The 25,085-nt window shown below is 36.0% G+C and overlaps 3 protein-coding genes across 7 annotated transcripts in view; all 3 read left to right on the forward strand.

The window, feature by feature from the left end:
- The first annotated feature begins 1,339 nt into the window (after positions 1–1,339).
- On the forward strand, positions 1,340–10,732 carry LOC112522247 (elongator complex protein 4). 5 transcript variants are annotated; one of them, XM_025131356.1, is made up of 11 exons: positions 1,340–1,440; positions 2,633–2,840; positions 3,410–3,572; positions 3,676–3,902; positions 4,001–4,070; positions 4,400–4,556; positions 5,680–5,758; positions 7,020–7,179; positions 7,260–7,351; positions 7,956–8,157; positions 10,405–10,732. In XM_025131356.1, the coding sequence occupies exons 3-10, from the start codon at positions 3,440–3,442 to the stop codon at positions 8,121–8,123; spliced, it is 1,086 nt and encodes a 361-aa protein (XP_024987124.1). In that variant the 5' UTR covers positions 1,340–1,440; positions 2,633–2,840; positions 3,410–3,439; the 3' UTR covers positions 8,124–8,157; positions 10,405–10,732. The 5 variants fall into 5 exon arrangements, with proteins under 5 accessions (XP_024987124.1, XP_024987126.1, XP_024987125.1 ...); XM_025131358.1 differs by having other exon boundaries at positions 2,639–2,840; XM_025131357.1 differs by lacking the exon at positions 1,340–1,440 and adding an exon at positions 1,459–1,982 and having other exon boundaries at positions 2,639–2,840.
- A 1,951-nt stretch (positions 10,733–12,683) lies between these two features.
- LOC112522044 (trifunctional UDP-glucose 4,6-dehydratase/UDP-4-keto-6-deoxy-D-glucose 3,5-epimerase/UDP-4-keto-L-rhamnose-reductase RHM2-like) lies at positions 12,684–14,789 on the forward strand. Its single transcript, XM_025131106.1, has 2 exons — positions 12,684–14,201; positions 14,343–14,789. Exons 1-2 carry the CDS (start codon positions 12,684–12,686, stop codon positions 14,787–14,789), a joined length of 1,965 nt encoding a protein of 654 aa, XP_024986874.1.
- A 3,179-nt stretch (positions 14,790–17,968) lies between these two features.
- The window catches only part of LOC112522066 (uncharacterized protein At1g32220, chloroplastic-like), a 24,567-nt gene continuing 17,450 nt past the window's right edge, over positions 17,969–25,085 (forward strand). The window contains exons 1-5 of the mRNA XM_025131136.1: positions 17,969–18,124; positions 18,479–18,599; positions 18,888–18,976; positions 23,803–23,858; positions 24,181–24,236. Of these exons, the coding sequence (XP_024986904.1) occupies positions 18,081–18,124; positions 18,479–18,599; positions 18,888–18,976; positions 23,803–23,858; positions 24,181–24,236 (366 nt within the window). The 5' untranslated portion in view covers positions 17,969–18,080. The remainder of the gene's footprint in view (positions 18,125–18,478; positions 18,600–18,887; positions 18,977–23,802; positions 23,859–24,180; positions 24,237–25,085) is intronic.

Consider the following 25,085-nt stretch of genomic DNA (forward strand, 5'->3'; position numbering starts at 1 on the left):
AAAAAGTCGAACCTTCACAGCAAAAACACTGTGAAGGTTTAAAAAAAGTCGAACCTTCACAGCAAAACACTGTGAAGGTTTTAAAAAGTCACCTTCACAGCATTTTGCTGTGAAGTTTCAAGTGTAAAATGTTGGTCTCACGGGTCTCACGAAAATAGGCTGGTCTCACATGATCCCAAGTCTCTCTCTCTCTATATATATATATATTTGGGATCATGTGAGGCAAATGTTGTTTTCGTGAGACACGTGAGACAATTTTTTTACTTTGAAACTTCACAGCAAAATGTTGTGAAAGTAACTTTCACAGTGTTTTTGCTGTAAAAGTTCGGCTTTGTTTTACCTGCACAACGTTTTGCTGTGAAGTTTCAAGTGTAAAGATGTTCTTACGTGAGATTTATTTATTTAACCATTTACTTAATTACCAATTTAACATTTTGATTTTCTTTAATTCAAAAGCTTGGTTAATTAGGGTTGGATTAAAATTGTTAGATGGAATAAAGCGATTAAGCATCGGGACTTTGTATCTTTTTTGTGGTTCTCATTTGAACTTTTCTATATTACATTATTAATAAATTGTATATTTGTTTTAGTTTTTAAAAAATGGAAAAAGATACAAAATGACCGAAAAATGCCTTTTAAGAATTAATAGAGAATTTTAACGGCTGTTAGTAGGAGAGAACAGATAAAACCAGTCAATCTTACATACATTAAAACATTTTAATGACAAATTTCATTTAAAAAGTGACATATAATCAAGAGAAAATTAAAAAAGATCCAACGTTACGAGACTGTTTATATAAGGCTCATCCGGTAAACTTTTATTGAAAATAATATTAAATACTTATTGGATAAGAGCCGTCACTCTCACTTACTGGATGAAACTTTCAACCCTTATCATTGTTTTTTATCGGATAAATTTTTTAATCTTTTTTATGTTTATTTGATAAAATAAAAAGAGTTAAATGCTCATCTAATAAACATTTAGAAAAGAACCCCTAATTTATCATTCAAAACAGGAAAATTAAGTTCATCAGTTTTTTTTACCTTTGTCAAATTTCATTTTATGAGGTGTTTGAGATTGTTTATTTGAAATAACTTATATTTTTCTACATAAACACTTATTAACCTATTATAAGTCAGAAGGATTTAACTTTTTTAAAAACTTCTTATTACCAATTTGACACCGATATAAATTATTTATCCAAACAAAAATGCTTATTACCGTATCATCTTGTTGTTTTTATAAACAACCATTAATTACTTTCTTTTCTTTCTCGGCGTAAATGCTATAGATTCCTAAACTACAGAGAGCGTAAACCCCAAAAACCTTCACAAAATTTTCTCCCTAGCTCACTCCCGCTCCGTCGCCGTCGCTGTCATCTGCTCCGTCGCCTTTGTTGCTTCGTGGCGCTGGTCCTCTGCCTGCTGGTTTAGCAAAAGGTTTTGTCTGTCTCGTTGTTCTTATTTTCCCTCTGTTTAACGCACATATGCCACTTTAATGTTGATTCACTAAATTCCTAATCTGATTCATAAGCATTGCCACTCAATTCCCACTTCCATCCTTTTATGTGTCATGCTAGATTCACATATCAAAATATGAAATAGTTCAATGAATAATGATATCAAGAATTGGAATGTTCAGGTTAGATTCTATAGGCCAGGGGAAACAATAAGTTGGTGCTTGGTGGCATGCTCATCAAGTTGAGCATGCTTGATTGTGTTTGGAAAATGCGTTGTTTATCGAACCAACTCATGTAGGATATGGCTGTACGATTCACGATGGAAATGGTTTAAAGTAATCATTGTAACACCATCGTTATATATTACATAATAACATGTACCGTTTTGTTAAAGTCCATTTATCTTTTGTTCATAGGGTTGTCTAGGAGCAATAGATGGAGCTTACGTAGAAGTAACCGTACCCGAGTCCGATCAACCAAGGTACCGGACAAGAAAGGGACATATAATCACAAATAAATTAGGTGTGAGCACTTGTGGCATGAATGTTGTCTATGTTTTTGCTAGTTGGGAAGGTTGAAATACCGATTCTAGGGTTATACGGATGTAGTTACTACTTATTAGGCAAAATAAAATGAAGGTCCCGCCCAATAAGCTATACAAAAGGAAATAACCGACTACAAATATTTGCTTACTTGAATCATTATTATTTGGGAGTTTTGAGATACTAGGTGTCATTTACAGGAATGGGAAGACGTTGGTTTTGTACCTAGGAACGAGAAGGAATACTTTCATATGAAGCACTTTATGAGCTAGAAATATTATTGAGAGATGTTTTGGTATCTCAAAGAAGTGTTGGGCTATATTATGAAGTTCTTTCTATCCAATAAGATTTCCAGGGTGAATGGTCGTATCATGTGTTTCACTTCATAATTTTTTTATTAGGGCGTAAGAGACTATTGATCCTTAGGAAAATATAACAATCATACTTGATGATATGCTTATTGGGGAAGATCAACCAAATGAGTTTGACTCCATTAATGTTGTTGAGGCAAGTGATAAATGGTTTCAGTGGAGAGATGGTTTAGCCCAAGAGATGTTTGAATCTTGGATATTAAACAAAGTTAGATTTGAATTTCTGATATTGTTATTGTATTTTGGATGACAAACAAAGTGGCAGCTCTGGACTCCGATTCTCTATCATCGCATTGAAAAATCGAAGTCTCAACTCTCAAATTCGTTGTCTCGCATTGTCTGCATCGCTGAAGGCCTGCTGCATACAGTACACTTGTATCATCGGTGGTTTTGCTTCACTCTCACCTCAGCATCTTCCTTAGACTTCACTCAGTGTCTCTTTCTGGCATCTTCTATCTTGATTTCAGGTGCTTATCTTACTTTTATTATGCCTTGAACAACTTATTGAAACAATTCTTACCTTTTGAATTGTTTGGTATTTAGCAATGTAATTGTTTTTTTGTCGTTGTCGTCTTAATGATGTACTTATGATTAATGTGTTGTGCTTCTGTCATTGAAAGAAAGTTTTGTACTCTCGTGTATGGGGCTATTTAAACATTTTAGCTTCTCGTGACGTGACAGTGGTTCAAGAGTTCTAAAGTAAATTTTCTTCAAATTTTGTTTGGATATCTGTTAGTTTACACTTATAGGCAACATGGAGCATGTGTCTTTAGGTGGTTTAAAGTTGGAGTGTACTATTCTATGCTAGTGCCACAGTGCGGAACTGGTTAGGTGGCTGCCTTTCATAATTGATACATATTTTGATTGTACAAACCATACATATGATATATGATTCTTGATAAAATCATGCATCAGCACTCAGCAGAAATACATGTAACAGCCTCTCCAGCAATTGTTTGATTATCAGTTCTTTTACGTAATTGGACTTATATGCTAATGAGTATGGTATGCAAGCTTTATTCACCAATTCTTACAGTTCAGGAGGATTTAGAAGTGTTCAACGGCTATGGCTACAAATAAGGGTCGGACAAGTAGTTTCTCACGGAACTTTTCAGCTGCACCCACCTCTTCCATACCTGGACTCAAGTATGGACCAAATGGCACAATCTTTCTTTCATCTGGCGTACCAGATCTTGACAGTAATAATATTCCTTTTTTTTGTTGTTGAAGTATTTTAACAAAATATACATGAATATTTCAAAAATGATTCCCTGATGGGATAGCTGTTTTTGTTATATCTAGAGATTTTAGGTGGAGGCTTCCATTTAGGAAGTCTGGTGATGATCATGGAAGACACTGAAGCACCTCATCACATGCTTTTGTTGAGGAATTTCATGTCTCAGGGATTAGTACACAACCAACCTATTCTTTATGCAAGCCCGTCCACGAACCCAAGAGCTTTTCTTGGAACCTTGCCAACTATGTTAGTGTCGAAAGATGACAGATCTCGTAACACTGATGCAGAACAGGTACTATTCTCCTCCCGCCTTCCCATTTTGGCCTTAAGAGCATGCACCTCTCATTTTATAACTGCATCATGGAAATTGTGCCTTTTGTGAGCTTGTAGAAGGATTTGCGGATTGCTTGGCAATACAAGAAGTACCTTGGGGAAAATAAGCCACATATCGAGGAGCGAGGTAACCTGTTTGCATGGAGATCCTTGTGATTAGAAATTGAAGATTGGTAAACCAGATATATTTGAAAGATATATGCTACTTGTCAAAGTGGTGGATATATAATTAGATTTGCCGGTGGCAACAAACCAAACTTCAACGTTAGCATGTGTTGCAACTCTTACCTGATATAGAGTTCTTTAACCTGTATAACTAAAATGTTATTAAGAAATTACTTCTGTCATGCAACTATTTACTATGAGCATTCTGTACAAAAGTATTTTATAAAGATTAAAGCATAAGGTCACTTTTGAGAATTTTTTATGCAAAATATGTCTTTGTGTGTGATGCAGATGGGAAAGTAGAGTACTGCAATGAATTCGACCTACGGAAGCCCATAGAAAAGCATTTAATAATGGGAAATCGTGTGGAGTGCATTAGCCTTTTGGATTGTTCAAGTCTTGCTGGATTCCGCAATAGTTGTTCAAAGTTTTTATCTCAACTTCCAAGGTACTAATGCTATTAGTGTTCGTTAGCATACACTTATATATCAGAGTAATAGTTTCCATGGAATACATTAATTGTATTATATTCTCTCTTGGAACAATAAAACCCGGGGGGGGGGGGGGGGGATTGATTTTATCAAAATGGAAAATGTTTGTCTTCTTTGCTTCCCTTGTTTTCCTTGGCTTTACTTTTTTCTGGTGAACATTAAAAACTACATATCGATATTACCCTAAATGAGAAAATGTTAAGTTGCTTTATGGTGAAACTAGGAATGAGAGAACTCAAAATGCACACATGATGTAAGTAGTCCAATAGGAGTGTAAAATAATAAAATCTCTTACGAGGGCAGTTGAGACGTAAGAAAATTTGTAGGTGGTGTTGAAAAAGAAGAGCAAGTGTTTACTCTTAGTATCTAGAAACTGCTTACATTGAATGTACTGTGAGCACACATAACTTGCTATTCTTTTTCCTCTATAAGTTTTTTTTCCTCGATATCTTGCCCTTCCTTTTGATGATTGTTTAGGCCAGATTGGTGGTTGGAAAAACTCAAGTCTTTTCATCAACAAAATTGCATATGCCTTTTAGTGCAGACTTTGCTACTTTATAATACAATTAGGAAAATCAGTAAGTGCACTTGGTTGCACGCTTAACCACTCTCAATGCAGCTATGGCTATATACCATAGAGACCAGAGAGAGTGACGATTTGGTAAAGAGTTACAGCCCTGAATCATAATGCTTACCAGGGTAAGGGGACGAACAAAGACCAATGCAACATGTAGAATTATGTTGAATGGTAAAGATTGTTTTGTCATCTCAAATCGCAAAACAGGTAAAGGACTTCTGATGTTCATATGGTGAGATTATTCATGTTCATAATTCAAGTTGCATCTACTTGCTAGTGGTCAAGTCATGCAAAGAGTGACTTTCTGGTATTTCGTGGTAAATAAATAGTATCTATGTTGATCCCGATCCTACCAAGGTCAAATATCTTTTAGGTCCAAACTCACTTATGACGACATATGCAATGTGTCTATGCCAATATTGTTTCTTCTTCACTGCAGCACATTTATTTGTAAATTTATTTTCTTAAAATATGTCTAACCTGATTTTCATTATTCTGGTCAGGTATGATGGAAATATTACAAGTGCAGGGCGAATTGCCATCCAATCATTGTGTGCTCCACAATGTGAATATTTTGACAAGGTAAGTAACCACATAATTTGTTTACTGCCTGGAGCCATCATTCCCTTCTAGCCTTGTATAACTCCAAGTTTCCATAAATCCACAAGAACATATTCATGTTGTTTCAGCAGCTCTACTGAATCTTGAAGTTCTGCTACCATATATGCCCGCCGTCCAAAATAAATGTCCACATCTCTATTTTAGTTTGTCCCAAATCTGGGAGTTAATTGCACGCTATAGCACCGCTATAGCGGTTAGTGGTCATTTGGGAAATAGCGGTCTGCAAATAGTGGCTTGGAATAGTGGTACCGCAAATTGCGGCACTAAACACTGCTATTTGACCTGAAACAGCGGCCGATATAGCGCTATTTTTTTCTTGGTCTTTTTTTTGTTTTGTTTTTGGGCTATTTTGAGTAGCCTGTTTTGTTTGAGACCCAAGTTACTTTATTTGACCAAAGTTTAAGACTTCTTTTTGACCCAAACTTTAAGACTTTTTATTAGGTTAAAACTTAAAAGAACTTGATAAATTCCAAATCCAGACCAATTTTGTATACAAGCAACGCCACTAGGATCACTTGTCTCCATACTCTACTTAGATATACGATTCTTCCCCTCAGTCGGACTCTCATCCACTCTCCAGATTCTACCAGCAACATTACAATTTTGTTTTCACCCATTGTCCCATACTCCTATTTATTATTTTGTTTTTTCAATTTATAAACATAATTGTATAGCTATCGTTTTTCAGTTTATAAAGATAATCGTATAGCTTTGTTTGTTTGACCCATTTATTGTTTTGTTTTCAATGTTAGGCATCTTTATTAATTTTATTTTAATAGGGCAGTAATTACAATATATTAAGTAATATATATATATATATACATATATATATATATATTATATCCATATTCATTTTATGAATGCAATTTCTTTAACCGCTGTACCATCCGCGATAACTGCGATTTCAGATCATGGTCTCGACCACGATTTCCGCAATCGACTGCATTAACTGCTTAGCCCAAAATAAGTGTCCACTTACAAAATTAAATGCCTACCTTCCAATTCCATCTTTAATTATGAGATGAGAAAGCAATTGATTATTCCCTCTATCCTTAAGGGTAAAGTTGTTAGTTAGTTGATTAGAAAGTGTAATAATTACACATTTCTAAAAATATGTGCATTTTTCATTGTGGACTTTTATTTTGGGACGGAGGAAGTACTTCTTGAATGGTTATACTTCTCTTCATTAAAACTTTGAATATATCTCACACTAATCTTGTAGGAATGGGATATGCTTTCCTTCATTAGATCATTGAAAAGCATGGTACGGTCTTCAAATGCGGTTGCTTTTCTAACCTTCCCAGCTTCTCTTGTATCACCGTCAGTGTCAAAAAGATGGCAACATCTGGCTGATACCTTGTTGTCTGTTAAAGCAATTCCAGGTAATTGTTGTTTTCTTGCATCAACCATGCTATTGAAACCCTGGTTATGTAGCATCTTTTCACAAGTAAAACTTAAACAGATGAGGACAAGGAGCTTGCTAATCTCCTAACCGGTTACCAAGATATGCTTGGGCTCTTAAGTGTACATAAGGTTGCACGTTTCAACACACAGGTATGACATTAACGTTTTGTTACTTTATCATTGCTTTTGGGTTTGGAATTGTGGAATTGTAGAATTTCTATCTAAAGGGTACATTGGTTATAGTATTCTAAGAGATAATAGTTTCGCAGTTCATAGGAGATTTGGCATATTTTAGATGGGCTGCAGGAGAATTTCTTTTCCTGATAGGCAGTGGACTCGATTTCAGATAGACACAATTGCTAAAGTTATTTATGCAATGATACGAGTCATCTTTCATGAACAATTACTCATAGCCATTGTAAGCAATATCTTACGTCAAGGGTTAAAAGTGTCAACTAACATAGTCAGGGGTGAAATTGTCTTTGTGTAGTGATTGGGCACAGGCAGATGTATTTTAGCCCGCAAAAGTTGTCTCACATAGAATATCTTCTACATCCTATCTGAAATGTCAACTAACAAAGTCAGGGGTGAAACTGTCTTACAAGTTACATGGAATATCTTCTACATCCTTCCTGAAACATACCAATCGTCCTATAGAACTATTTCCATTATTCTAGAGTTGTAAAATACTATGTGTTCATTGAAATTAGTTTTCAATTTGACATTGTATCATATGTGATTTACATCCCTGAAGGTTCCAGTAATTCTAGATGCAACAACGTACTCCATAAAGTTGCAAAAACGACGATCATTGGTTTTAGAGTGTCTAAATCAAGCACCTGTTGATGGGTCAAGTGGGAGTTCTTATGGCACTTCTGGTAGTTGTTCTGGCTCTTCTAAGACTGGCACCCTTGATTTTTGAAGTTCGACTCGTTTGTGTAGCTGAGCTTTATCCAGTAAGTAATTCAATCTGTTAACTTGGTGTAGTTGCCTGATTCATCAAAATGTCATGCATCCTGAAATGACAGATTTTGGCATGAAATCTTAGAGGTTTTTATTCAAATATATGAAGTCATTCAATGCTGTGTTTTCTGTTTTGTTTACATTTAGGGTTATACTGTCATACTTTATTATACCTGTCTTCCTCTTTTTGTCACACTTTTCACAAGCTAGAAGTCTTCATGGAAACAACCGCTCTTCTCATTGGGGTAGAGGTCAGGTTTGCTTACATCTTACCTACCCTAACCCCACCTCCAAGTGGGATGTACGGGGTTCGTTTCGTTTGGTTATTGTCATACCTGACTCCCTCCGACCCAAAACAAGTGTTTATATTTTTTTATTTTAGTTTGTCCCAAAATAAGTATCGACTTCTAAAAGCAAGACCTATGTTCATATTAAGGGTAAAAATTCATTATGAGATGGAGAAATTCGTTACCATTTACTTCCCTCTATTGTTAAGGGTAAATTGTCATATATGCAAGGGAAAAGTCCATAAAAACCCAACCAGCTTTTCCATTTTGAATGGTTTAGTCCCTAAACTTTTTTTAATAAAAAAACCATTAAACTTTCTAATTTTGAATGGTTTAGCTCCTAACACTTTTTTGAATTTAAACTTTCTCATTTTGAATCATCAAGGCCCTGAGCTTTTCTTTTGAATAAATAAACCATCGAAATTCTAAAAATTGGTTTACTAAGCTACCTAAAATTGGCTAGGAAAATTTTAAAGTAAAAAAAACTTAAATCGGTTTTAGCCTATGCTGTTAATTGCGGCGATATCTCGGATAGCGGGCTTGTGCAAAATATCGGCGGTAAAATTGTGGTAGAGCAATTAGCAGCACAATTTACTGCAATTTTGACTGTTATTTAATGAAAATTTCGTTCGCCAATTAACACAATGCTTGAAGATGCCAGACTAGGGTAGCAGTCTAGGGGGACATACAACTAGCTGAGGTGGGGGAGAGTGGGAAGCTAGCCTAAACGAAGAAATGAACGTATTATGTTGACTCTGATGTTGAACCTATTGCTTGTGATTAGCTCGTTTATGAACACTTTTCCTATTTTGCAAATGATATGTTTATGTAGGCATATTATATATATAATTATATATAATTCTAAGAATTATTATATGAACCGCTATTTTTGGACTGCTATACCACCGCTAATGCACGGGTATAACTGCTATTTCAAATATCGGTCATGACCGCAATTTTGTATTTTCACCGCTATAACAGCATAGGTTTTAGCCTTCCCAATCCTACGTCATTCAAACCCCTTGTCGCCTCATCTTCGTTTGCTCTCTATCATTGCCCATCACCGCTGTTGGCCATGCATCGATCTCACTGGTGTTTTTTTTATTCTCCATCTTTTTTGGTATGCCTATATGTGCTCCATTAAATTGTTGTAAAAGAGGGAGAATCAAAAGAACAAAAAACAGATAAAAAAGATGGAGAGCGATGGCAGGGGCCAACGGCGACAATGGTCTGTAGAGAGAACAGACAATGTTGGGACAACGAGGAGCGGCAAGGGGGAGTTGATGCCGTTGTGTGCTAAGGGTTTGAATGGCATAGTGTTTGGGAATGATAAAACTGATTTATGTTTTTTTTACTTAAAATATTGCTAGTCGGTTACATGTAACTTTTTTTTGGTTGAAAAGATATAGATGACCAATTTTTAGAAGTCCTATGGTTTATTTATTAAAAAATGTTTAGGGACTTGATCATTCAAAATGAGGAAGTTTAATGGTTTTTTCATTCAAAACAAGTTGAGGGACCAAACCGTTCAAAATCGAAAAATTGGTTGGGTTTTTTTTTTTTGAACTTTTCCTTTTATTTAATTAAAAAGTGTAATAATTACACATCTAAATCTCTGTGCCTTTTTTTCATTTCAGACATTTATTTTGGAATAAAGGGAGTATTATCTGTGTTTGTGAAGAGCATAGATTGATTGAAAGGTGTCAATGGGAGTCTTCATTGTGCAAATTTACACATACAAGCGTCGACATGTGCAGTATAAATACACACACATTCGTATACATATGTTCATCTAGCAATGATCCACCCAAAACGCCGTCCGTGCAAATAAGACTTTATTTCTGACTTGTATTATACGAATGAATTCCCCTCAGACAGAGTCTGTGGACGATTTACTGTACTTTCTGTATTCTCTTGTTGCATTTTATTGACTCGAGGTGTTAAACTTTGCAGGAATGGTCACCATGTCTAGCGGTTCGCCTTTTAGAACATGTATGAGTAGCCATTTTTGTTGTGAGCACGTGGAGCAAAGACAACCGGGGTGTTCATGGAAACATCTCTACCCGTGGGGTAGATGCAAGGTCGGGTTCATTCGATCTGGCCTTTACCTGAAGCCGATGAGACCATACCTTTTTAACCTTTTGCAGACAGATGAACCCTGAATGTCAAAAGTTAATGTTGAATGACCAAAACTGTAAAACTGGAGATGGTGTTTAGATGTGCTTATATTGTTTGTAGTTGTAAGCTTCACGTGATATGTTGTGGAAGTATTTAAATTTAATTTCCTGTAGCAGGTGTGAAGTTCATAAAAAATTCATAATTTCGACTTCACGTCACAAAAATCAGATCCTTAGGGGTCGTTTACTAAACGTTTATCCGGTAAGTGTTTATAGGGTAATCTTCCTTATTGGAGGAATATGGCAGGGGTCAAAAATCTTACCTGGTAAGAGCAATGATAAATATGGAGGGTCTTACTCGGTAAGTGATGGTGACGACTCTTACCCGTGTAAGTGTTTACTCGATAAATTATTGCATATGATACCATTTTGATGTATTACAATATTACCCGGTAAAATAAATTATAGTGTTCGACTTGCCAGAAGTAGTATTTGTCATATTACTTTTAAATTTATCTTGGATTGATCTTCTTTTGCCTAGACAATCCAATCCACTTTGGTAACGATGTTGTCCTCGCTTCAAGTAGTCTTCGATTTTGTTTCTTGGATCAATACAGATAAATATAAGACTTTTACAAAGAACAATTCTATCTATTTATCTTCCTGAAACATAAGCTACATATCGGATTCCAACAAGACTATTATGAAGTGTAAAATTCGGATGATGAATGATGAAATCGAATATTTGGAACCAAACATTAAGTCCTGAATATTGAGTTCCAAATCCGAACATTTAATCTGGATATGGAGAACTGAGTCCACATTATAGGATCTGGACACAGAATCTGGATTATGAGAACTGAGTTCTCATAATGGATCCGAACATTGAATATGACTGATAAAGTTTGTGTTAGGATATCAGATCTTGATATCAAATCTGAATATCAAATGTTATGATTCAGATATAACTATTCCAAGGTTAAAACTAAGAATTCTTCTAATTAAATTTTGGATCAGATGTATTTGTATTATTATCATATCATCCATACAAACAAACATTATGGTATAAATTTGCTATTCATTAACCAAAATAGTAAAAGAATAACTAAAACCAAAAAAACCAATTAGAGTATTCTTATTCGGTTAACTATATGGTTTAATCCAAAACGATTTTGGTTCATGTGGGTTATTCATCTTCTGAAATTTTTCGATACTGTCTGACCCAGTCACTAAAGTTTTTGGATCCGCCATTGACCTCAACTAATCACATGGATCGTCCTAGAGTTAACGGTCAAACAAATCCTACAGTTGTCCTAATGTTATATTTTAGTCGTCTTCACAAAAACTTTTAATAAATTACGTAAATTAATCAAAATATATAAACAATTCATTAGAGGTTTGGTCATTTTACCCGTCCTACTTGTCTTACCAGACGTAAACATTACCAAACATAAACATAAACAGTTGTCTTCTCCTGTCTTGTTATGTTTTGTTCTATCTTCTCATGTTTGAATACGTAAACGCACCCAATAAAAATATTGAACCGACCTTTAAACAACAAACCCGATATATTAATAGTTAATGTCCTTAAAAGTTAACCATAAGGGCGGCGTCTGATTGGTTTGAACTTGACTCCAAAAGTCAAAAGTACCAGGAGGTCCCAGGTTCAAATCCAATGAGAAATAAAAATCTCCTTGTGGCCACAGAGGTTCAAATAAATTAGTCGGCTCGCATAACGGATTAGACATCCAGGTTAATAAAAAAAATTGTCCTTAAAAGTTAGGGTTTTAGTTGTAACATTTTGGAAAAATAAGTCAAGAAATCAGCATCAACCCTAAATCTTGAAGTCTATGATGATCAAATACCATTTCCATGAAAGTAGAGCATCTAAAATATACATTCAACACGTGCCATATACCTTCACCTAATAAATGGAGGCAAACATGGAACCTCGTAATCACCATGAACCCATCGTCTATATCGCATCTACCTAATCATCCACACCTGCAACTCTTCTTCCATCCATCCATCATCAATGCATGCATGCATGCCACATCATCATCACCACCACCACCATTAACATCCATCTTCAGACGTCTGTCTAGCTAGCTAAGCATGTCTTCATCTGAATCATCATCTCCTCCAAAAACCATACTCATAACTGGTGCAGCTGGTTTCATACCTTCCCATGTCACCAATCGTCTCGTTTCCAACTATCCAACTTACAAGATCGTCGCCCTCGATAAGCTCAGTTACTGTTCCAGCCTCAAGAATCTTCAGCCATGTTTCTCATCTTCAAACTTCAAGTTCGTCAAAGGCGACATCGCCAGCCCAGATCTCATCAACTATCTCCTGGATGCTGAAGACATCGACACCATTATGCACTTTGCAGCTGAAACCCACGTCGATAATTCGTTCGGAAACTCGTTTGAGTTCACCACCAACAACATCTATGGAACCCATGTGTTGTTAGAAGCTTGTAAGGTCACTAGACGAATCAAACGCTTCATCCACGTGAGTACGGATGAGGTTTACGGTGAGTCCGATCTAGATACAGATTTAGGGAACCATGAAGCGTCGCAATTGCTTCCCACGAACCCGTATTCGGCTACTAAAGCGGGTGCGGAGATGTTGGTCATGGCGTACCATCGATCGTATGGGCTCCCGATTATCACGACTCGAGGGAATAACGTCTATGGCCCGAACCAGTTTCCGGAGAAGCTCATACCTAAGTATATTTTGCTTGCGATGAGGGGTGATCCATTGCCGATTCATGGCAACGGATCCAATGTGCGAAGCTACTTGTTTTGTGCGGATGTCGCTGAGGCGTTTGACGTGATACTTCATAAAGGTGCGATCGGGCATGTTTACAATATCGGGACGAAGAAGGAGCGGAGTGTCCTCGACGTTGCTCGAGATATCTGTAAAATTTTCGGGTTTGATTTCGAAAAAAAGGTACATTTTGTTAATGATCGGCCATTCAACGATAAACGATACTTCTTGGATGATCAAAAGCTCAAAAAACTCGGGTGGGAGGAACGGACTCCATGGGAAGCGGGACTAAAGATGACGATCGCATGGTACCGTGAAAATCCCGATTGGTGGGGAAATGTCGGGCCTGCGCTTCATCCTCACCCTCGAATCGTAACATCGATCCCAATATTGCACTACGAAGAAGAGTTCTTGATGCACTATACGATGGGAAGCTCGAAAAGCGATCTTAAGTTCTTGATCTATGGCCGGACGGGTTGGATTGGCGAATTGTTGGGAAAGCGATGCACCGAAAAAGGGATCACATATGCTTATGGTCGAGGAAAGCTTGAAGATCGAAACATGTTATTGAACGATATACGGAGATTACAACCGACTCATGTCTTTAACGCGGCCGTTGTAGCCGGGAGGCCGAATGTGGATTGGTGCGAGACACACAAGATCGAAACCATTAGAACAAACGTCGTTGGAACCCTAAATTTGGCCGATGTTTGCAACCAAGAAGGTATTTTTATGATGAACTATGCGAGCGGATGCATCTTCGAGTACGATAAGGACCATCCTCAGGGTTCAGGGGTCGGGTTCAAGGAAGACGACAAGCCTAATTTCACCGGATCGTTTTACTCCAAGACGATGGCTATGGTAACCACAACTTTCGTACTTTATTTTTACGTGCTACAAAGCATTTGATAAAAGTCTTAAAAACAACTTAATTATCATTACAAAGTAATTACTAGATGAGTTTACGGTATAAACGCTACATTCTTCTTGAACTACGTTCAGGTGGACGAGATGTTACGGGACTACGCAAATGTTTGCTCGTTACGACTTCGGATGCCGATATCGTCCGACTTAAACAACACACGGAACCTCATAACGAAGATCACACGTTACAACAAAGTGGTAAACATACCGAACAGCATAAGCGTGCTCGATGAGCTCCTACCGATATCGATCGAAATGGCAAAGCGGAAATGTAAAGGTGTTTGGAACTTCACAAATCCAGGAGTTGTGAGCCACAATGAGATCTTGGAGTTGTATAAACAATACATAGACCCTAACTTCAAATGGGAAAACTTTGATTTACAAGAACAAGCCAAAGTAATATTGGCACCAAGAAGCAACAATGAGTTGGATGTTTCTAAGCTCAAGAAAGAGTTCCCAGAGTTGTTGTCTATTAAAGATTCTATCAAGAAGTACGTTTTCGAACCCAACAAAAGAGTTAAATGATCGAACCCGATCTGATCCGAATCCGACGACAGAACCGGGGTTGTGGCTAGCCATCCAGGGTGTTCGGCCGTATGAAATTGGATTTTGGCATCCATTATACGAGCTAGAATGAAAAGGGTTTGTGCGTGATACTATAATTAAGGTGTCGAAACTCATCCGCTCGGGACACGAATTTATGTTAATGTCTCGATTTTTTGATATTTTTGCAATGCGTGACTCGTGAATGATCGGTTTTTGTAGCAGCTAGTAATGTTATTTGTTTGTAGGGGATTTTTATTCCTCCTTGAAATTAAACCTGGGACTTCCTAGTACTTTTGACCCTTAGAGTCAAGCTCAAACCAATCAGACATTTTAAGACTGAATTGGCCATTGGAGGCTTGGAGCTACTATTTTGCTGTCTTTGTGTGCAATAAAAACATGGGCCATTGATGATTCCTCGAAAGATAAAAAAACAAGGATTAAAATGTATAGTTAGAGTTATTAAAAATATGTCTACTTATAATTATAAGGATGGTGTTTGATTGGTTTGAGTTTAGGTTCCAAAGGTCAAAAGTGCCTAAGATCAAGTGTCTCGTGGTTCTAGGTTCAAATCCAATGAGAAATAAAAGTCTTCTTGTAGTCATAGAGGTTCAGATGAGGTGACTCCGGATTACCCGCAAAGCAGGTGGTCGCCTTTAGATTAGTCGGCTCGCATAACGGGTTGGAAATCCAGGTTAATAAAAAATATATATGTCCAGTTAGAGGTATGTATCTAAATGTTTAAAATATCAAATATGAGGTATTGTACTGAAGGTTTAAAAGTATGTTTAAAAGGTTAAAAATTATGCTTGATCACGAATGGTGAGTGACAGGTCCACTTGGTTTGTAGGATTGTTTTTTAGGGATTTGGATTGAAATAGATTTGAAATTATTGGTGTGTTTGGTTTGTATGATTTGGAATGAAATTGGATTTCGTTATTTATAAATAATTTATAGAAAAAATTATAAATAAATATAAAAACAATTGAATTACATTTTTTATTAATTAATCGATTATTACAAAACAAATGTTTTTAATCTTTTTTAAAACCTTATTGTATACAATCTTACAAAATCCCATGAAATCCCGAACACTCCCTAAGGATTTCAAAATTCTATGTTTGAAGGATCTTAGGTCCCGTTTGGTTTGTCGGATTGAATTGGATTTGGAATTGAATTACATTTCAATCCCATGATTGGTTTGTTGGACTGTCCAGATTTGAAATCCCGAGATTTAATTGAAATCACACAAACGTAGGATTTTGAAATCCCACGGAGGGGGTTGGTATTTAATAGGATTTGTATATAATATTATTTTAAAATATATTAAAAACATTTGTTTTGTAATAATCAATTAATAAAAAGGTAATTTAATTATTTTCATAATAATTTATAATTTTTTTATATTATTTTATAAAGAATGAAATTTCATTCCATTCCAAACAGAATTAACGCTATAGGGATGAATGGTGCAAACAAATTAAAACTACAAGAAGAAATCATCTAATTTCGAAATTATCTTTCTACCTGCAATAAATTTGGATTGTCGTCGCAGATATTTTCAATTTATGGGGCTATTTGTTTACCTCTTGATGATGCCCTTAAGAGGTAAAGATCTGATTCGTTCAGATATTTTATTGTTTGGATGAGTTTAAAAAAAAGTTTGAATGATTAAATTAAATCTGAATCACTCCTTCACCAATCTGCGCTTTGTATGATTCAGATATGGGGTTTTTCCATGTTTGCCCTCTCTCGTCTTTTCATTTCTCTCGATTCTCCAATCGCCCCTCCATTCTCTCCTCCTCTGGGTTCTCTTTCTTCTCGATCAATCACCAACCTCTGCTCTCTCTTCTCGATCGACTATAGGAAACGCACCAGCAATGCACCTGTTTGTAACTTACCACCGATTCACAAGACAGACCTCTAGATTTCATATTCCTTATTTGTATACAAACTGACTTGAGCAATTGGTGGTACAAACTGATTCACTGATTCAAAAGAAGTTACATTGAACCCAATCTCAGGCTTTCCATTGGACCATTTCCTTTGCCAGGTATTTATAAATTTTTAACTTGATATTAAATATAATGTATTTCTTATACACTTTACTTAACAATAACTTTTTCTTACATGTTAAATGTAGAAAAATGTTATCTCTGTGATGTTGCATGTGTCAACACTCGTGGATCTTTGACTTCAAATTGCAATACAAGATATTGACTACCTGATTTTTGACGTTGACGTACCTTGTCCAAAGAAGAAAGATTCAATCATGCCCACGCACAACTCAAAAATGTTATCGAACGTGCTTTTGGTGCATTGAAAGCAAGATCCCCAATTTTGAAACAAATGGTCCCTTATCCTTTTTGAATACCAAGAAACATTGCAATTGTTTGTTTCACGATCCACAACTTTATAAGAAGATGCAATATGCAAGACCAACTATTCATGGATTACGACAATTACCCTCTGTTCATTAATGAATTTCACAAGAACAAATTGAGTACATGACTAATTTGCGAAATGAGATTGCAAATAATTGATGTTAAATGCTTCAAATTAGATGTTCTACTCAACATATTGGGATTGAACTTGCGTTTCATGTAATGTTTTGTTATGTCAAAACTGTAACAAACAATTATTATGTTTGTTTAGATTGATATGATATCATGTATTAGCTTGGACAATTAATTATTTTCTATTTTTCATTTAAAAATTTTCTTCAAAACTTTTATTAGACGTTAATTTTCACAACACCACAGATAAAATGGTAGTTTTTGGTATTGTTAGGGGCTGTTTGGCAATTGCAGCATGGTTTGGTGCAGAATGATTAAATGGTCAGAATGATTAAAAGACTTTCATGATATAATGCAAAATGAAATATAATTGTTTGATAATTGTGTACAATGAAATCAAGGCTCTTAATGTTTAAAGGAGATCTAGGATATAAAATCATTTAAAGAATTTTAAAACCATTAAAAAACAGACTTTTTTTTATCAAACAAGATCTATTTTTTAACGATTGAGAAGTTGCTTTTTAAAAAAACTGTTAAGATTTAAAAACACCCCTTATTTAGAACATCCTAAAAGAATCATTTTCTGACCCGTACTACATCAGTCTTTCAATTGTCCACTATTTTGCCAAACAGCCGCCAGCTCTTCTTGACTTCTTGCCTCAGTGTTTTTACTTGGAATTACCGTAGTCGTCTCCCCAACTCCTGTTTTGATTCGTCTCGCAACTTCGAGTACGAAGGAAACAAACGGTCATACATTATGGCTCGTTTAATCCATTCTAGGTTATCCCTATCCAGATTCTTGTAAGTTCTTTAATCTCATTTTGTTTCTATTGATCTCTCCATTAAGCAATGCGATTGTTTCGTCAAAAAACCGATGGAAAATCAATAGCCAAGATGAGACCTTGTCCTAAACTGGATGAGGGTTTTCTGTGTAATCAATGAAAAATTGCTCACCCTTTTATGATTGATCAAACTAATTACATAGTTCAGTCTGTTTGGTTTAAAATGTCGTGTTGTTTATGTTTGCACATCTTCAGTATTCGCCAATTTTGAAAGTGGTTTCTGGTTATGGTGGAGAGGGATATTCTGAGTGTTTCATGTATGAATTTAAGTAATATTATTTCGAATTTCATCTAACTATTCTGTGAAACCAAGCAATACATTAGGTTCAACCGGGAGAGGAAGATATTTATCGACAGGATCTAATAAAATCGATGAAGAACTTAAAGTAGAGGATGCTGAAACAGTTCAAGTTCCACATCCTCCAGAGGAGAAGGTAAATTCGATTTTTTTATGTTAAACATTTTTTTTATTAACCTCGATATCCAACCCCCTAATCCAGGGCGATGACCTGCTTTGCGGGTAGCCCGGAGTCACTGCATTTGAACCTCCGTGGCCACAAGGGGGTTTTTATCCCTCCTTGGATTTGAACCTGAGACCTCCAGGCACTTTGACCTTCGGAGCCTAAGCTCAAACCAATCAGGCACTACCCTTGTGGTTATGTTAGACATTCTTTATGTTGAGTTTGTGTGTTCTTTTAATTTTGATCTTTTTTTGTAATCAGTTACTTGTTCTGGGTGGAAGTGGGTTTGTTGGCTCACATATATGCAAAGAAGCATTAGATCGTGGATTGTCTGTTTCTAGCCTTAGCAGGTATAGATTTGTTGCTTATGTTTTGCATTATTTTGAGGAATAACATGGAGATGAAAGAATGACTTTATAGGTGCTGAATGATCCCATTGATAACAGTATATGATGATGTAGTTTTGTCCTACCTTATGCCTTTATCGCATAAAATATAACGTTAGTTCTGAAGATTGATTGTTTGTTCTCCAAAAGCAAACTAGAAATCATTAGCTTTGAAGTGAAAATGTTGTTGCTATAATGCTAGTTCTTTGGAGATGGTTAGCAGTCATGGAAAAGGATGATTTGTTTCAATTTATTTGGATAAAATATCAAAGACAAAACCCCTGAATGTGCAACTTTGGGTGAGATAAGAAACCAGTAGGCATGCTACAGGATATGGAAGAACCAAAGAACTAGAATGTGCATCTACAATATGGAGGTGCACTTTCATTTTAAGCGAGAAGTCTTACTTTACGTTCAAATAATGGAGTCAGGTAGCCAAGCTCTAATTAATCGGGATATGGGTGTTTTGTTGTAGTTATTCCACTCATTCATGCTTTTCTTAACCACCTTTCTTAACATCCTTAATAGTGCCAGTTTTTTATTCTTGTCTTTTCATTGTGTGGTTACAGTAATAAAATGATCTATGGTGCATGTTGAAGTTTCTTATGTTAACGAAATGTGATAATTTGTTATGTTGTACAGTTTATGATAGTTGCTGACTTTGTTTACATATATGAAAGTGTTGCCCTTCTATCCTTGCAAATAAAAATATAATAACTATGTCATGTATCTCCTTACTGGCAATCGTTGTTCCGGGTCCCATTTCTTGTGTGATGTCCCTTAGGAAGTAGCAAAGGTACTCTAACTAGTTTAGTTTGATGTTGGATGTAACCCCAGTAAGGCTTAGGTGCTTCTAAATGTGCATGTTGTTGCTAGAATATCCTGTTAATATATATATATATATATATATATATATAGAGAGAGAGAGAGAGAGAGAAGTTCAAACGAGAACACCCTTGTTTTACGAATAGAGATGGCAATGGGGTCGGGGGTATCGCGGATCACAATCCCCATCCCCATCCCCGCTCTCCAACCCCCATCCCTATCCCTGTTGGGGAATAAGATTTCATCCCCATCCCCATCTTGGAACGGGGATCCCCATCCGGGAATCGAGGATTTTCCCTGTCTATACAATTTAAGTTTCTACGTACTTTTGCATATTATGTATATAAATGCCAATTTTACGTTCAAAGACATATAATGCTAAAATATTAATTACTCAAAATTTAATTGTTTCATTTGTATAAGGGTAACATAAAATACGTAGTTCAAACACAAATATATCAATTACAATACTTAATGATTGAAGTTTTATATAATCACATCATTATATCAACAAAAGTTTCCCATGAACAACAAAATCAATAATGCAATCTTTTTACAAGTTTTCATCATGGAAGATTGATTATATTTATACATTATATATACTCATTGGGTTATACTATATTATTATATTCAGCATATATATACAGAAATGTATATTAATACTCGGGGTCGAGGATGAAGGGTATCTTCACGGTTTATAAATTCGGGGATTCCCCATCCGCGGTCAACTCGGGGATTTCCCAGTCAAACTACGGTCAGGTATCGGGTTCCCTATTGGGTGCGGGGTCTTTTGCCATCTCTATTTACGAAAATGAGAGAACATTTCTGGGCCTCCAAATTGTTTAAGCCATAATTAAAATTAGAATAAATGAAAAATAAGTTAGTATTCATCAACAATTTTTTGCTATATAAAATTTGTCTATATCTCTTAAATGTTGTTATTATCATCAAAGACTTCTTATGTTGATGTTTCCATTGTGATAATGTTGTGATAATGATATGATTTTCCTATGATAATAATGTGACAATGCCTTGATAAATCAAAGACTTCTTATGATGTGACTTTGCCATGATAATGATGTGATTTTGCTGTTATAATGTTGTGATAATCGAAAACTGATGATCACGTCATATATATAGGACTACTGAAGGATTGATTTAACATGAGTTGCAACTTAGCGTGATTTTAGTAATTGACATAGTTATGTAATTTTGAACTATATTTTTTAAAGAAATTTTTCATAATGTTGATTTTAGGTATGTGTGGCCTTGTAAGTATGACCTTGTAAGTTGCAATGTGAAAGAAAAGGGTTCCTCAAATGCCATTTTTTGCAACCATAAGCTAGCTTAATTTTTTGAGCTTATTGAAAAAGCTTCCTCTGGTAAGCCATAAGCTAGCTTGTTGAAAAGCTATTTCAAAGAGCTTTTCAATAAGCTGCCTTCAACATGTCATTTTAAGTTATTTTACATTGTCATCTAGCTTATCAACTAGTTTTTACCAAGCATGACTAGTTATCAGCTAACTTATTAGGCCAACAACTAGCTTATTAGCTAGTTTGCCAAACATAGCCAAAAGGTGCATACGATTCCTTTGACAAACTTGTAATATGTAGAGTACATTATTGGGCCATGGTCAAGAAGTATGCTAATAGTAATAGGAAACCCAAATTGATAATATTGATTGCGATACAAATATAATATATTTGACATTTCTTGTCAAGATGGAACGTATATGTCAAATAAGCCCAATGCGTCTCATATGAGGCCAATATTTGATCCTCGGCCCATCTTTGCCGAAGTATCAACAACAATGGTCTCTGGAACATACTCTATAGTGTTGAACAAAGGAGGTTCATGAGAAGTACCAACTACCTTTCTAACATAATGGCAGTTAAGTTCAATATAATTGTATGCTCATGAAAAAAATCTGGCTCTTGGAAATATGTAGAAAAGCCTTGTTGCTATCAAACAAGTTGAGGACGCTGAAGAATCCTCCGACTCTTGTGCCAACTTCCAGAAACAGAGTAAGTTTAAACCGGATTAAACTCCTCACTTGATTGACTTCTGAGTGTAAGTGGCATGAGCTTAGCCCCTATCTTCTTAGTCACATGTTCTATCAATTTCCTTGCTTGAACAGGATGCCCTCTCCATCGGTAGAGAAACCCTGCCTGGTGTTCCTTGCAACACCTACGTCCTGCCTTGCATGTTCCTTTTCAACAAGATGCATGAGCAAAAGACACTTTTTAGTGCTAGTAGGAATCTTTGTAAGCTTCTGTTGCAGTAGAGAATACATGGATTGATTATTTTATTACACGAAGAACGGGATCATGTGTAGATGATAACCTTCATATGATTGTCTGATCATGTAGTTTATTGTTGTGACATCCATCAGAATTCACAGCAAGATGCACTTCTGGAACTCATCGACTAGCTTCTTGAAGGGCATATGTACAAGCATCCTGTATGAGCACAGGACGTACTAGATTTGCTGAGTTGCCACAAGATGACCCCACAGGGTAGGGCTTTTTGCAGTCTGATCAGTCATAGCAGTGGCATAAATGTGAGGTTCCATAGGTCTCACAGTGTGCTTTGTCTATAATCAGCCACTTAGAAGTGATAGGTGCTCGGAGTCGTGTGCGCGACTCCGTCACATGGTTGATTCTTGATCTCATCATATGATAATGGATATAGGTCAACTGATCCTATTCACTTCATTCAAATTTATCTGGTCTTTGACGTATTCGAGTTTAGCATTTATACCAGAACCGTTACCAGAATTATCTTTTGCTTTAGTGACTAGAAAAATCAATTAATAACCAGTGAAATGTCAGAGGTAATATATGGGGTTATAACCGAGAAACCAGGGATCCTGTAAGGTGGTAAGGCATGTATAAATCAGCCAAGAGATGAATTTTATGGAGTACTCCTAGGTCGAGAGGAGATAATAGCACTTCAATTGATGAGCTTGTCACCGAACTTGATGTCAGAATCCTACCATCAAATCTGCTTCAGATGCCAAATGAATCCACAAACCCCATTAACAGAATATCTTGAACCAGAAATTTGACAGTATTGGATCGAGAGAAAAAATCAAATAAGAAGACCGCCAACCCTTAAATTGGAATTAACCCAAAACACTTAAACTTGCCTTCATGAGCAGAAGGATTGAACCACACACAAGCTCCTTGATCAGGCCAAGAAACAGTCTGTCAAATGCAAACTGTGGGTTGTTGACTTTCGAACCAGACCCAGAGGCTGGTTTCAAGCTGTCAAGATTTGAGCTAGGAACAAGAGAGAGAAGGCAATGGTTGTTCCTTGGTGGCCGAAAGAGGCAGCACATGTCAAAAACCCTAGGGACCTGTACCCTGAATACCATGAAACAAAGTGGTTTATTGGGAAGTCTTTTTCATTGCATAGATTACAATATATAGAGTACAATAGTGGAAATGCGTTCTTATAGATAAAACCTTTATGGAAGAGTCAAAACTGACTTAATATTGATGATGGCGTAAATGTCCTATACCTAACATGAAGAAACTTATTAGAAATTCATCTTGTGGATGTACGTAACTGCCTGGAAATTGACCAACAACTAATGTTTTCTTTGAATGGAAATCACTAATATATGTATGTATGCGTCTGGGCGGGCGTGAGTGATATTGATGATGGTGTAAATGTCCTATACCTAACATGAAGAAACTTATTAGAAATTCATCTTGTGGATGTACGTAACTGGCAAGTAGTGGAAATTGACCAACAACTAATGTTTTCTTTGAATGGAAACCACTAATATATGTATGTATGTGTGTGTGCGTGCGTGTGTGTGTGTTCATGACTAAGTTTTCCTTCAGGGTAATCTTTTGAAGTTTAGACTTTGTGGAGATGATGGCACTGAATAAATGTTGCGATATGAAATACATAACACTGTTTATTCTTCCCTATGTGATGTCAACTTTCTTTTGCAGATCTGGCAAGCCATCTATTCAGGAACCATGGGCTAACAATGTGCACTGGCATCAAGGTATCACATCTTGTTTATGAGTACATCTTCTTATCATACATCTGTCGATTGCATATGCACACATGCATAAATATATAACCATGGGCTCATTTGGGATTGCTGAACAAGTATTGTGTTGCTTATGAACACAAGCATGTGCTTACTAGCACATTAGCAAGGCATTTTACTCACCGTGGTTTCATTATTTTATCAATTTGATCATCTTTGTTTTATTTAAGAGCTTTGTCACTATCTTTAGATTTTTTAGCTATGTTTACCATTTCATTGGTCTTTGTTCTATTGCTGATACAAGATCTCTAATCTTTTATCCCTGTGTTGTTAGGGGACTTGCTGTCTGGCGGCTCATGGAAGGAAGCATTAAACGGAGTGACCTCCATTGTGCGTAGTGCCTTACTAATATTTCAAATGCAAAATTTCTGAGTCATAATAAAGATTCACCTCATCAATAATTCTTTTGCCTCCTGAAAGTTTCCCTTGAACAAAGTTTCTTTGTAATTTGAAAAGGGAGTTGAGTTAAAAAAGCAGTAGTTTTTCTTAATTTGTTATGCATAAACCAGGACTAAGGTGGGGATTCGGGTTTACATTAGATATTACTTAGTAAGAGATGATTTGTGTTTAGATACCCACAAGGCTGTGCTCACATTCAAGTCAGAAGTGTTTTATGAGTTTTGATGTAGGGTAGAAATGTTGCTTGGACCAAGATCTCTTTTCGAACGCTTGGATTGGTCAAGATAACCGATTAAAGTTATAATCAAGTTGTTGCATCTGCTCTAATTATGTGGTGTATGAAATGGTTGTATAATTTCAAGGCAATCTTCTGTGTAGGATGTAGTGGACAGTGCTTGGAGCTCTGGTCCCTGAATGGAATTACTTCCAAGTTCCAAGTATGACGCCAATAGTTGAGCAGGTCTATCTTATAATGTGAGCCCATTACCTCTACTGGTTAAAGAGGGGAGAAATGTAGTACGGATGAAATGAGTGAAATTCGTACCATGGAAATTGAATATGTGATGTCTAACATCACAGAACTCTTAGCCGGTTGATTATATTAGTTAGAGATAATTACGATTATATTAGTTAGAGATAATTACGATTATATTAGTTAGAGATAATTACGGATTTGATTTATATTTATCATTAATTATAGCCGATAGGGTTTCTTTGTACATACCCTATATATAGGGATTTTCTGTTAATGATGAAGGCATCGAGTTTTGCAAATTTTCA

The sequence above is a fragment of the Cynara cardunculus genome (assembly GCF_001531365.2).
Source record: "Cynara cardunculus var. scolymus isolate 2C chromosome LG 11, CcrdV1, whole genome shotgun sequence".
Classification (NCBI taxonomy): Eukaryota; Viridiplantae; Streptophyta; class Magnoliopsida; order Asterales; family Asteraceae; genus Cynara; species Cynara cardunculus.

What these genes read in the sequence shown, in the direction of transcription:
- LOC112522044 (XM_025131106.1), top strand. Translation starts at nt 12,684, where the DNA reads ATGTCTTCATCTGAATCATCATCTCCTCCAAAAACCATACTCATAACT. An exon ending in ACTCCAAGACGATGGCTATG is followed by an intron (nt 14,202 to 14,342) that starts GTAACCACAACT and finishes AACTACGTTCAG; the next exon opens with GTGGACGAGATGTTACGGGA.
- LOC112522247 (XM_025131356.1), top strand. Translation starts at nt 3,440, where the DNA reads ATGGCTACAAATAAGGGTCGGACAAGTAGTTTCTCACGGAACTTTTCA. An exon ending in GTAACACTGATGCAGAACAG is followed by an intron (nt 3,903 to 4,000) that starts GTACTATTCTCC and finishes GTGAGCTTGTAG; the next exon opens with AAGGATTTGCGGATTGCTTG. An exon ending in GCCACATATCGAGGAGCGAG is followed by an intron (nt 4,071 to 4,399) that starts GTAACCTGTTTG and finishes TGTGTGATGCAG; the next exon opens with ATGGGAAAGTAGAGTACTGC.